At 36.6% G+C, this 14,553-nt stretch overlaps 1 protein-coding gene across 1 annotated transcript in view; it reads right to left on the reverse strand.

Annotated features, from left to right (window-relative positions):
- Window positions 1–14,553, reverse strand: part of FERMT1 (FERM domain containing kindlin 1) — a 39,946-nt gene that overhangs the window by 21,776 nt on the left and 3,617 nt on the right. Inside the window, exons 3-6 of the mRNA XM_070956246.1 lie at window positions 7,756–7,902; window positions 6,353–6,566; window positions 5,475–5,577; window positions 4,788–4,895 (exon numbers count right to left, since the gene is read on the reverse strand). Of these exons, the coding sequence (XP_070812347.1) occupies window positions 4,788–4,895; window positions 5,475–5,577; window positions 6,353–6,566; window positions 7,756–7,902 (572 nt within the window). The remainder of the gene's footprint in view (window positions 1–4,787; window positions 4,896–5,474; window positions 5,578–6,352; window positions 6,567–7,755; window positions 7,903–14,553) is intronic.

Raw genomic sequence — 14,553 nt, forward strand, 5'->3', positions numbered from 1 at the left:
AGATTAGATATATTAATGGAAAAGCTGAAGGAATTTTCTATTGATGGAAAAATTGCAAGTATCATTGGAAGAATTTCAATGGTAAAAATGAATAATCTAGAACGATCCTTTTATTTCATACTACTGTAGTTTTGAAAAATGATGCACCTTTTACAGAAGGATAAAAAGATTTATTTAGATTTGTATGGCAATAAAAGAAATCAAAGGCTAAATACAATTTTTGAAGACCGGAAGTTGGCGTTGCGGCGAGATGCGCGGGGTTTCTAGGGCTCTTGAAACTCCGCCGAGAAACTCCACTGCTGGACGGTCCGAACTGGACCACTCAGTCTTGCTTTGACTGTGGCAGTGGAGGGCACGTTCCGAGGCTCCCAGGGATATCGCTAAGTCCCTGGTTGAGCCGGAAAAGCACTTTTTCCAGCAGTGGAGCAGCAGCCGTTAGGCTGCAGAGGCTGGGGCAACTTCAGGAAGGAAGATTGGAACGACAGTAATTAGATCGGTGAGAAACTTTTACTTTCTTTTCTACTAAGAACACCCTTATTAATGCATGGGACTATGATGGGCAGTAAATGAAGAGGAGCAGCAAACCTATTTTGGATTGATTTTATTTTTCCAAGTACATATTTTAAAAGACTTGAAATTATTTAATTGTCTTATTTCCGTTTTGGATAACTGGACTGGATTGAAAGCAGGAAAGCAGAATTGGGACACTCTTGACATTTTTGGAACTTGTGGATCTTGGTTTATAATATCTCTTGAGTTGATGCATTTGGACTGTGACCATTTCTTTTATTTTGGGGCTACTTAAAAGAAAGTTTTTCTTTTCTCTTTTTTCTTTGTTTTTTCCCTTCCCTTATAAGGATAGGAGAATTAGGGGAGTGTGTAGTGCTGCCACCCACTGGAAGAGAAATTTTGTTGCAGAAGAAAGAATATATTGTAGTCAAAACAAATACAGAGACTGAAGAGTTACTGAACGCTGTTTACACAGGTGCTCTTCTATTTAAATTATTAAAGCCTGGGAATATACTGGAAGGCCCTGAATTTATTTTCTATTTTCTTTTTACTTCTTTGTTGAGTAACTATCTTAACTCCAGTGAGATGTGTGGCTTGGAAAGAAGCAAAAGGAAAAATCACTCCCTGTAGATTCTCTGGACATAAAGGATTTGAAGAACTAATTTTTTTTCTTTTCTTTTGTTGCTATTGTTTTTTTTTCTTTTTTCCCTTTTTCTTGATTTATATACAAATATTGGATTAAGGCACTCAAGAGCCTGAAGAATTATTGTTAATTGTTAATTTATTTATTTATTTATTTATTTTCTTGGCTTTTTATTTGGAGGAGCATTTCAATTTTTTGTTTCTTCCTATACATATACATACATACATACATACATACATACATACATACATACATACATATACTTTTTCCCTCCTTTTGGATTAGGGTTTTTGGAAGAACATGAAGAATTGGATTATTTTTTTTTCCTTTTAATATTTGTTTCCTCTTTTCTCTTTTTCCCTTTTTCCCCTAGTTTTTTTTCTATTTTTTTTCCTGCCCCATTGTTTAGTGGGACCCCTTAAATATTTCTTGAACTCAAAGTGAATTTAGCCAACTCCAAAATGAGCAAGAAAGTAGTGACAGTGGGAGCTGCAGCGACTACACCATCTTCATCACCATCTGGAGGCCAATGCTCCATTCAGACAATGTTATAGCAAGAGAAAGAGAAAGAGACGACACAAATGATTTTACAAACACTTCAAAGAATGGAAAAACAACAACAAAGGATGGAGCAACAGTTACTTAAAACTGATGAAAAGGTGGTTAGCATACAACAAACAATGATGAAATATGAAGAAAGACTGGTTAAATTGGAGGAAAAAGATGGCCAAAAAGAAGAAAAAATGAAGGAAATTGAGAATAGACTCGGAGAGGTCAAACAAGGAACATCTGGCTTAATTGGATGGGAAATGGACAAAGCAGAATTCTACTTAAGATTTCAAAATGTTGCAGAAGAAAAAGGGGAGGATCTTGCTGAGATTATGAATACAATCTTAGCTGAGGCCTTAGAAGTAACTAAAGAGAAGATGATAGAAGGAATTGATGAAATTTATCGAGTTTACACTGGATATGCAATGCACAATAACCTTCCAAGAGAAGTACATATAAGATTTACTAAGAAATCAATTAAGACACAGATTCTACAGGCTGCTCGTGACAAGGCTTTGGAATACAAAGGGAAGGAAGTTACAGTTTTGAGACAAATTCCAAGGAAAGTGAGAGAGATAAGAAGGAAATATCAATTCTTGACTAAAGTTTTGTTGCAAAAAGGGATTAACTACAGATGGTTGTTTCCAGAGGGAGTAGGCTTAACATGGAACTCTCAAAGATACAGACTGAATACAATTGATAAGGCAAGAGCTTTCTACGAGGAAGCTCTTAAAGAGATGGATGTTGATATGGAAGTTGAAGCTCAAGCAACGCTAGCCCCAATAAAACCTGCGGAAGAGGAATTGATAACGCTGGAAGAAACAGAAGAAGCTGTGGGCAGAGTCATAGAATACAAAGAGCAACGTGAAGCCAGAACAACTAGAGCAACAAAACCTAATTATAAAGTATGAATACGGATGAAAGGAAATTAATCTCAATAAATATAAATGGACTTAATTCGGCCAACAAAAGAAGAACAGTATTTCATAAATTAGAAAAATTAAAATTTGATATAATTTGTTTACAGGAAGTGCATATTAAAAAGCAACACGAACAATTACTGATTCAACCAAAACTTGGTAAAACTTTTTTATCATTGGCGCAAAGTAAAAAAAGAGGTATTGCTCTGTGCATTAGAAATACACTTACGGCTGAACAGAAATATGCTGATCCAGAAGGCAGAATTTTGATGGTGGAATTAATTGATAATAATACAAAATTACTCTTAGTAGCAATATATGGCCCTAATAACAACCAGAGTGATTTTTACAGGAAATTACATAACAAGATAATTGAAATGGAGTACGAAAATGTCTGCATGATGGGGGATTTTAATGGTATTGTAGATGAAAAACTGGACTATAAAACAAGTAGAACAACAAGATATAGTAGAAAGATATTGCCGAGGACTTTCTTTAAAATGACAGAGGAAATAAACTTGAAAGACATTTGGAGGGAGAGAAATGGGAAAAATAGACAATACACTTTCTACTCTGACAGACATTTATCTTGGTCCAGACTGGACATGATATGGGCAACAATGGAATTGACTTTAAATATTGAACAAGTGAATATAGATACTAATACATGGGTGGATCACAATCCAGTGATTGCTATTTGGAAAGGGTGAAAAGGCAGATCTAGATGGACATTGAACAATACAATATTAAAAGAGAAAGATTTTACAAAGAAAATGAAACGAGAATTGGACTTTTTTTCAAGGAGAATAAGAAAGAAACATCGATACAAAACCGTTGGGATACAATGAAAGCCTTTGCCAGAGGATTAATTATTGATTATACATGGAAAAGAAATGTGAAGAAAAGACAAACTCTTAAAGCTTTGAGAGGTGATCATAAAAGACTTGAAAAAGAACTCCAGAAAGATCCATATAAGAAAGATGTAAAAATTAAAATGAATACTATAAAGCACAAAATGGATCTACTGGAGAAGGAAGAATTAGCGCAAAAAATAAGAATTGCTAAACAGAACTATTTTGAAAATGCAAATAAACCTGGCAGATGGTTAACTTATAAATTGAAAAAAGAAAGAGAATCAAGGAAAATAGCGCAATTAATTGATCATCAAGGACAAAGTAGATTTGGAAACAAAGAGATGGGGGAAATAATACAGGAATACTATACACGACTATACAAGAAAGATGTGATAGAAGAGGATAAAGTGGCAAGGTATTTACAAAAAGCTAAATTACCAAAAATTCCCAGAGGTTTGGTTGGCAAGGGTTTTTAATGGTATGAAATTTATAACATCCAAATTTCATATGGATGTTATAAATTATAATTTATATAAATTTAAATTAACAAAAGAAAAAGAAAAAAAATGGTGAACAAAAGGGAATACAGATAAAGAGCAGGAAAGTAATATTCCAAATAGTATACAAGGTCATTCTACTCCATAAATATGTGAGTTATAGCAATTCATCCAAATAATTTCTTTCCTATAGAAGTTTGCCATGCATACTCAATGAAAATGAAGTTTGTGCAGGTACCTTTAGGAGATAATCCCATAAACTCTTTTGGAGTATAAAATCCCATTTAATTCCTTGTGGCTGTTGTCCAATTAGACATGCAGAGAATTGCAGTCATTTAATTATTGTTTGGGTTTATATTTGAAGAACTGATCTGAAAACAACTAAACCTGGTTAATAAATGTGCAAAAGGGCCTTCTGTCCTTTTGTTTAAACATCTGATCTGAGGACGGACTCTTATCAAACTCAAAACTCAACATTTCACACTTTGGGGATTAATGATATTTTCTCATTGTTTGGAAATGGGATTGTATCATGATCCATCTATGTTTTGCATTTGGGAGATAACACAATTCAATATTTGCTTTGTTCTACAACATTTGAAGAATTAGCCGCCTCATCAAATATCCTCCGTTAATCATTGACATATGTGTAAACAGAATTTGAAATAGCAAACTAGTTTATCACTTTTTTGAAGAAAGGTGGGGGAAAGGTCTCACTTGGAACAATCAATCCAAGGCCCTGCTCCCTTGGTGTTCATGTACTGGCAGGTGACTGCTTCAAACAGAAAAAACTGGTTTTGTAACAAGTACATACCTGCAATGCAGCAAAAATGAAGGTTTCTTCTTCAGTGCAGTCTATTTCTTCCAGCAGAATAGCCCAGCGGGCTTGCTCATATAGCTGATGAATCCGTACTGCATCATACTGCCAAGAGAAGCAATATCAAGTTGCATTAGGAATAAGCAGACTTTGCCATAGGTCCAACAGTTAAGCAGCCTTAACTACCTCCAATTATACAGCATAGTCCTTTGAAACATTTTGTATTCGGTTTCAGCAAAGAAGGACACACCATTGGAAGACCTGAAGGATGAGGTTGGGAACAGATCATCCTGGAGAAAATGTGCGTGATTGCCAACTTGATGGCATTCAGTCATGATGATGGAGTAACTTTAGTTAACTAGAGCAGGGGTCTCCAACCTTGGCAACTTTAAGATTTGTGGACTTCAACTCCCAGAATTCTCCCATAAACGTTTCAAAAGCAGTATGTTTTATTAATTTTTTTAAATATTGTGAGCCACCTCAAGTCAGCTTGGAGTTGCTCAATCCCTAAATCAAATAAATAAGTCAAACAAAAGAGAATATTCAACAAAAACTATTGTGTTATTTTACTTATGTTAAAAGAAAACTGATATAGTATTACTGTACTCTGATCTATAAGCTGTGATTTGACAAAATAAACATGCTTTTTAATTGTCATGTTGGGAATCTTAAAGAGTTTCTTACTTTTGCATTCAAATCAAAGAAATCATAGTATTTAAAACGGAGTAGAAGTTGATCGTCCTCCTGGATATCTTGTTCCATGAGTGATCGAGATGAATCTAACCATCTGAAAGGAAAAGAACACCAAGCACTGACAATAAATTCCACAAAAAGAAAAATGCCAAGTTGTAACAAAGTACAGGATATCAGAAATATGTGTGTGTGGGGGAGTGAGAAATATAGAGTTTAGTAAGTATAGTCATAGTAAGGAAACTTGAAATATATTTCTACACACTGTAATGCCTATTACTATTATTGCCTATTACTAGATGTTGCCCATGACAGTGTTAGTCTCAATAAACTCTCTTTTTATACCCTTAAATGTTAGCCTCAATAACGCGGGACAACATTTAGCAAAAGTAGAGAAGGGCGGCATATAAATCAAATTAAAATAAAAAATAATAATAAAAAATAATAATAATAAAAAAAAGTAGAGGTAGCTGTATAGTTTTTCAATTTTAGCAAATGAACGTATTTAGAAATTACAAATTTTATGTATATAAAAGGAAAATATGTGTGCTTTGAAAATATGTTTGAGAAGAGAGAAATACAGTTATGAACAATCAAAAGTGCAAAGAGGAATTTGAGCCTTGTTTTATTCCTAACAGTATATGTCAAGGTGTTACTTTTCGTTCGTCCCAAATCTTACTTCAGGTTCTTGTTTCTATGAAAATTCTAAATTATGTTACTTGGGAAGGGTCTTTTTTGACTTAAGTTTTGGATAAAAGTGCCAGGTATCTTAATTAACCCTTTGTGAATGGATACACAGCACACACAGTCAACATTGCCCTTGGCTTATCAAAATGGTCTAATGCTAATATTCAAAGAGAAAGGTTCCTCACCCAGCATTCAGTTTGGCTTTGTCGACCAATGTTCGAGGCTGATACATTTTGGCAAGTGTCTCTGGTGCAGAGTTAGGATGGCTAAAAGCGAGGGTGCTCCAGCTCTGTTGTGCCAATGGGCTGTCACTGAACCATGCAATGGTGGAAGCGACAGGTGAACCAGTAATGGGATCATAAATTGGGGTCATTGTCTTGCTATATAAGCCAGGACTGGCTGAAATATTGAGAACAGAAAATAAAACCATCAGTTTATAACAACACTGAATGTCAAAGGAGATGATTTTCTAATATAAACTTTCTTTTTCTAAAATAAACCTTTATTTCTTTGAAAAAAAACCTATTTGGGACTCTATTTAATAGTTTTGCAGGTAGCTTTCAATAGAAAACTAAATTCCAGAAATCTAGATAATTGTGCTTGTTCAAAAAAATTAGTTAAATGTACTTTTAGTTTTCTAACTTCAGATGCATTTTGGCTTGGAATACTATGCCATTGTTACAATTCAAAGTATCTCTTTAATATCCTGGTTCCTGTCATAACCGTTTTCCCCCCCTAATATGTAAGTATCACTAACCATAATTGTTCTATAGATGGTACTGTGCCAGACCTGAATTGCATGGCACTCAGGTTCTTTCAAGTCTTTCTTTAGAAAAAAGGGAGAATGCTTCCAAGTGGGCACACACAGAGAATAATGATTAAATCTTTCAAAATGCAGAACAGGGGTGCCCAGCCTTGTCAACTTTAAGATTTCTGGACTTCAACTCCCAGAATTCCCCAGCCAGTCATGTCAGCCAATTGAAGTCCACAAGTCTTAAAGTTGTCAAGGATAAACACTCCTAATGCAGAATAAGTCATGGAGTTTAAGTATACATACCAATGAGCTCCATCCAAATACTAGAGAGCCATTAGGTGGAAGCAAAGACTTCCTGCCAGCTAGTGACCATCTGGATTTTTTTCAGGTCACATAAGGTGTGCCTGCCAGCAATGTAGAAAGAAAATTACATTTACAGCAGGAGTTGGTGTGATTTTAACTGGTATTTCCTTTGAACACCAAGTCTTTTTTAAAAGCTGTAACCGATGAAGAATTGTTTCATTTTCCTAGTCTACAAAAAGCATTCTTGCATGCCATTGTCAAAACTTAATTCTTATTCCTAAAAATGTGTAATTGAATTGAATACTTCTTCTTCTTTCCTGGTGGCAGGATTTCCAATCCAGAGGTCCCCAATAATCCCTATCATTTTGAGTCAGCAGAGCCAATGTTAAAAACCAGCTTATAGAGTAAAAAGCTCAAAGGTTTCTTTAACCTATTAGTTACATGGCCTTTTGTTCCTACTTTTCAAACTTCAATGTATAGAGAAGGCAGCCAATAAATAAATAGAATCAGTATTGTCTATTGCACTGTTACCTGGCAATCCCAAACTCACTGGAGAATTGTGCAGGTTTAAAATATCTTCTACGACGGGTTCTTTGTCCTTCTCTTTGTCTTTTCTCTTTTTCTTTTTTATCTCATTGGTTGGCTTCAGCAGAGACAGTTCTTCTGATCGTCTAATACCTGCAACACAGTTGAAAATATCAACAGGCTGAAAAGACCAGTGGGTTCTATCATCCAAGAGAGTCCATCGATTTGACACATCATGTTATTTTGCCCTCCTGGACAGATTAAAAGATGACCCATGGTTGGGCCCAGACCGTGGTTATTGGTCTCTCTGAGGAAAGAAGTTTATCTTGCTTTGAAAGAGATGGTGATGTGTCTCCTCAAGAGGCCATCTTTGGAGCCAATGGTTTTTGATAACTACCATCAGTCTCCAACCTTCCCTTTTTGGGGAAATTTGTTGAAAAGGTGGTTGATCTGCAACCCTAAAGGAAACAGATTATAAAGGCCAATTTCAGTTGGGTTTCAGATCAGGATTTAGTACTGAGGCAGCCTTAGTCAATTGTGTCAGGATGGCGATGGTGCATCCATCTTGATCTGTCAGTGGCTTTCAGTACAGTTGCCTATGGTATTCTTGTGAGTCGGCACCAAGGGTTGTGGATTGGGAAAACCATTTTAAGGTCGTTCCTTTCTGTCTCCAGGGTCATTTCCTATTGATATTAGTTGAGGGTGGGGGATTTGCTTCTGGGTGCAATTCAAGGTGCTGATTACCTATAAAGCGAGCTGCACTGGCTCCCGGTGGTCTTCCGAGTGCGCTTCAAGGTTCTGGTTATCACCTTTAAAGTGCTCCATGGCTTAGGACCTGGTTATCTATGGGACTGCCTGCTACCACCAATAGCCTCCCACCGGCCAGTACACTCCCATAGAGAGGGGCTCCTCCAGGTGCCGTCGGCCAATGTCGACTGGCGGCCCCTAGGGGGAGAGCCTTCTCTGTGGGGGCACCTACGATCTGGAACGAGCTCCCCCCGGAGATACGGAGGATCCCGGATCTGCGCACCTTCCGTCGCGTGCTTAAGACTTTTTTATTTCATCAAGCTGGCCTGGCCTAAATCTTCTCCCCTTTTTAAATGTAAATTTTAATTAGTTTTTAAATTATGGGGTATTTTAAATTCAGCCAAATTATTTAATTTGTTTTAAATTTATTTTAAATTTTTGTATTTATGTGTTTTATCTTGTGGCTGTTCACCGCCCTGAGTCCTTCGGGAGAACGGCGGTATAGAAATTTAATAAAATAAAAAATAAATAAATAAAATAAAGCCCTTCATGATATAGGTCTGGTTACTTGAGGGATCTCATATCCCCCATAATATCTGCCCATCTAATTCTATCCTGTAGGATTAGCCCAGTCTGGGTTCCTTTGATTAAATGACATCATCTCTTAGGAACCCAGAAGCATGCCTTTTCTATAGCAGTGCCTGCCCTCTGAACAAGGTTCTTCCTGAGATCTGGTTGCTTCCCCTCTCTGCTGTTGTTTAGAAGAACTGAGAAGACTGGGCTCTTTGCTTAGGCCTTTGCAGAGGAAGATTGAGACTGCTCACTTCATCATATTGCCATATTTTTCTTTGTGTGTGTGTGTGTTTTATTGTAATTTCTTTTAATTTTGTGAGCCACCCAGAATCCTTAAGTGGCATACAAATTAATAATAATAATAATAATAATAATAATAATAATAATAATAATAATAAACATCTTGAATGGAAAAGTAAAGAGTCAATGCGAAAGGAATATATCAGGAGGGTCCGCAAAATATTAAAATCAAAACTGAATGCTGGAAAGATTAAAGCCATTATACATGGGCCATTCCAGTGATACGCTACCCAGCTGGAATCATCAACTGGACTGTGGCTGAACTGGAAAACCTGGCCCGGAAAATGCCTAAACCTTTGAATATGTGCTATGCTTTACATCCACGAAGTGACACCAACAGGTTGTACCTGCCAAGAAGAATAGGGGGCAGAGGACTATTGCAAATCCATCAAACTGTAGAAGAAGAAAAACGAAGTTTGAATGATTACGTGAACCAAAGCACAGAAAGATTGCTGCAGGCTGTGAAAACAGAGAACATTATAAAAACAACAGAAACAAAGACAGAATATAAGGAAAAACAGTTGGATGACAGATTAAATGGATGGAAAACCAAAGCTCTGCATGGACAGCACTTGAAAAACATTGAAGGAAAGTGTGATAACAACTTGACATGGCCATGGCTTAAGAGAGGAACCATCAAGAAAGAAATGGAAGGTTTAATACTCGCTGCTCAAGAACAAGCACTACAAACTAATGCCATGAAAGCAAAGATACAAAAATCCACTGACAATCCAAATTGCCGACTTTGCAACAACAAAGTTGAAACTGTTTCACACTTAATATCTGAGTGCAGCAAAATTGCACAAACTGATTACAAAGCTAGACATGATTGAATTGCTAAATTAGTCTGCTGGTCATTATGTAAAAAATACGCCCTACCTGTATATGAAAAGTCATGGGAGCATAAGGTGGAAAAAGTTACCAAAAATGAGATGATGAAGATCTTGTGGGACTTTTGAATACAGACAGATCGCACAACATGCCAGACATCATGGTTGTCGAGCGCTGAAGCATACAGTTAATGATATCGCTGTACCAGGAGATGCCAGAATCGAAGAAAAAGAACTGGAAAAAAAATCACGAAATATCGCGATCTGGCCATCGAAACTACACGGTTATGGATGAAGCATGTAACATTGATACCCATTGTCATCAGGGCACTTGGTACCATGTTCAAGAATTTTACAAAACACATCAAGAAATTGCAGCTTCCTGCAATAACACCACGGAACTGCAAACAACAGCGCTACTCGGAACATCCTATATTTTAAGAAAATACTTGGTTGATACCTAGAACGCTGGCAGCAACCCGTATCAACCATTAGCACCAGTCAATGATATTTGTGACACATTTTTAAATGTCCAGTTGACTGAGTTTCATGTTTAATGAATAAAAGAGATAATAATAATATAAACTGAAACTATGTGATTATGGATGAAACATGTGACAATGATATGCATTGTCAATCGGGGCATTTGGTACTATGTCCAAGAATTTTACAAAAGAAATTGCATCAAGAAATTGCAGCTTCCTGCTATAACACTAGTGGAACTGTAAAAGAGCGTGCTACTCGGAACAATGTACATTTTAAGAAGATACTTGATTGATATCTAGGAGGCTGGCAGCAACCCGTAGCAACCATCAGTGCCAGTCAATGATATTTGTGATACATTTTTAAATATTCAGTTGACTGGGTTTTATGTTTAATGAATAAAAGATAATAATAATAATAATAATAATAATAATACCACCACCATTGGCATTGACAAAATCATCATCAATCAATAGCAAAAATGAGATTTACTTGGAACCATTTACATCCTGCAATAATATCTTTAATATTATTAAATAACAACATCTGCCTCTCCCAGGTCCTTGAGAAGGACTTGCTAGATGGGCAAAAATGCCAAACCAGTCTAAACATGTGGCTGGTTGACCAACCATAATAATAATTTTGCAGAGCAGAACTAGGCAAACATCCTTCACCACCATAGGAATTTCGGTACTTTTGAAATCAGCTATGGGGTTAATGTTTAATAAATGGAACACAGAAGAATATTACCTTTCCATTAAAGAATTTTGTTTCAAAAAATCAGCTAGGACAAGAGGCAGAGAAACAGGATTATGGAGTAGGCAGATAAAACACTAGTGGTTACTGGAAATGCACCTGCTTTTGCTTTAACTTTATTCTGTGAAAACGTTTAAACGCCACTTTCCAGAGAGAAAGGAGACAATGAATAAAAGACAGCTTCTGTCCTATGGTCTATCAATGTAAGTAGACTTTACAGCAAGAGGAAAGGAAAGAGCAGGGAGGGAAAAGCAAGACAACCAGGAACCAATTGTTAAACCACTTATCTAATGATAAGTTACAATGGAAGCAGGTGGTTCTAATTCAAACATCAGGTTTGACGAGAATCAAACAAATAGTCTAGAGGTGACCTTCCTTGAAACAGTTCTAATGAACTTAGACATTGTTGGTCTTGGACTCCCAGAAACCTGTCCCCCTTTCACTCTTTAACTGCAGTCATTGTTTAGAGGAAAAGCATATTCCACACCCATCAAACAGAGTAGTTCTCTGCTGCTTCTGCTTTCAAGGCATTTGCTTCCAAGGGCTTCTGAGAGGAAAACTGTTCCACCTAGCTAGCCCAACTGATAAAAGCAGCAGAAAGGACATGTGAGATGATCCAGTCTTAATCTCCACCACACAGCACTCTCCGTACATTAGTGACCTAAAACTGACCTGAAACTCTTATTTAGATAAGATAGAAGCATTAGCTGACCCAGGGATGATTTCAATAAACTAAGAGGAATTGGGCACACTTGAATGGGAAACTGGAGAAACAGCAGGCTGTTTTACAAAAAACATCATAAAAAAGGCAGGGATCAATCACTTAAGTATAGTTATCAAAAAAAGTGCCCATAAAGGTCAAATTTAAAAGTCAAAAGATATTTTACTTTTACAATACTTTAGTAAATAACCACTAATTAAACATATGTTGCTATCAGCTCCAGGATAATCTACAAGAAATTAGTAGGTAAAACAGACGCTTGCCTCTACAACCTTCATTTAAATCATCTTTCATGCTAAAATCGTCAGAAGTAGCATTATATAGTTTAGAGATTGACTGTCTCAAGATCCAGGGACTTGAAGGCCAATCTGTCTGGAAGATGTACCAAGTTGGGGAGAGCTACTTTAGGGTACAAACGGCCATGGTATGAAGCTCTAGTTCATCATATTTCTTTTCCACTGTAATTTGAACTCAGATTCCTCCAGACTTCAAATAGCAAAGGGACATAGCAGACTTTTGGGGAGTTGAGAGAAGTTTTAAATGGGAAGGCAATTGCAGCTGCTTTTTCGTGTTAACTGTACTATTTATGCTTTAAGGAAGTTTTTAATGGTTATCATCTGACTTCATAGGTAGTAAGCAATTATGAGATCTCTTGAGAGCCAGGCTGGCAAGGTGGAACTTCATTGTAATAAACTATTATGCAGATCCTTTTTGGTGTATCTTCTCACTCCAGCCAGTGAAACATCTACTCAGTTATCCATCTGTCTCTCTGGTGTGGTCTTCTCTAGGCTGGGAACTTCCAGTTCTGTTGCCCCATAATTCCTATTCTTTCTGTCTAGAAAAAAAAGGCAATTCTATTCTGCTAAATCTCCAGCAAACAATGTCCTTGGGTTATGAAAAAGCCAGAAGAATTCATTCAATCACATCACATCACCTACAGTGTGCTTGTGAAAACTCAGCAATATTCCATTCTTCTAGTCAATTCACAAAGAAACATCATCAAAATCATTCCTCCATTCTATACAGATCCCTAACTTTATCTACCTCACCCACATTTTCATCTAAAAGTATGATAGCTGAATGACTCTTAGCAGGCCATTTCCTGTTAAGGAATAATACTATTCACTGTGGTGTTATTTGCAGTTATAGTTGCATGTGTGAAGAAAAAACATGATCTTATATCTATGAGAGAGAGTGCTTGATTTTCTCTGAGTTAGCAAATCAGTGACTAGCACCTGTACTATGGGAGACTTCTAGTGCATTTATTTTCTATAATATTTTATTCTGTCACTACAGTCATATACCCATATCTACTCATCTACATACACCTACAACCCTTTCCTGCAGGCTGGTACAAGTCTTATTTGTGGTGAGGAATATTTTAGAGATAAATTCCTGGTTGAGCAATACCTGAGGCTTTAATCATTGTAATTGTGGTGTGTATACAGACATGTGCTAGGAATTTATATTGCGAATTGCACAGCTGTTAACATGGCTTGAGGTGATACATTCCATCTGCAGAAAATGTAGCATATTACCGGAGAGGTGAACAATAACAAATTGAAGTTATGCTTGTGCACAACTTCATAGCTTTAAAACAGCAATACTCAACAAATTATTGAGTTCAAGGACCTCCGAATCTGGAAATCAGTATGAAAGTAGTGCGATAAGTCCACTGCAGTTATTTTAGAACTTTTCTGCTCTTTAACACAGAGCTGTAAATAAAAATAGATCTATGCATAGGACTATAACTTATTTTTATCTGTTTTATTTATCAAGATGAACCAACAGAGTTCATGAGTTTAAAAAATTCACCTAATATCAAATCAGATTGTGTAATTTTCTTTTGCTGAAGATGTTTGATGCTGATAGTCTATCTATCCGGAATGCCGCAATTGCGGATTTTATTTATTTATTACATTTGTATGCTGCCCTTCTCACCAAGCGGTGACTCTAGGAGGCTTACGACTGAGTAAAAACAGGATGAAATATTAAAATATCAAAACAATAAATATTAATAGGAAAATGGGAAGGAGGGGAACAAGATTACAGAGTGTGGAGATGGAGCCTTATCTCAGTCTAGGATTCCTTGCTTGGCAAGGTCTAGAACTAGATCAGAGTTCTCAGGGTCAGCATTGGTCCTTAAAGGTCCATTGTTGCTGCTGCTGCTATTGTTGTTGTTATTTATTATTATTATTATTAGTTAAAGTAGTATTTATTCATTTTTTTAATAAAGGGGTCTTGGGGGGGTTGGTGAATAATCTGAAACTTCATGAAGGGGTTGACATGGTGAAGTGTTTGGGGATCCCTAACTAGATGATCTATATCAGGGGTGTAAAACTCATGGGCCGCTGGCCGGATACGTCACCTGCTGGCCACGCCCACCCCCGTTTT

This window comes from Pituophis catenifer, unplaced genomic scaffold (assembly GCF_029215685.1).
Source record: "Pituophis catenifer annectens isolate HBS135680 unplaced genomic scaffold, rPitCat1.0.hap2 SCAF_1, whole genome shotgun sequence".
Taxonomy (NCBI): Eukaryota; Metazoa; Chordata; class Lepidosauria; order Squamata; family Colubridae; genus Pituophis; species Pituophis catenifer.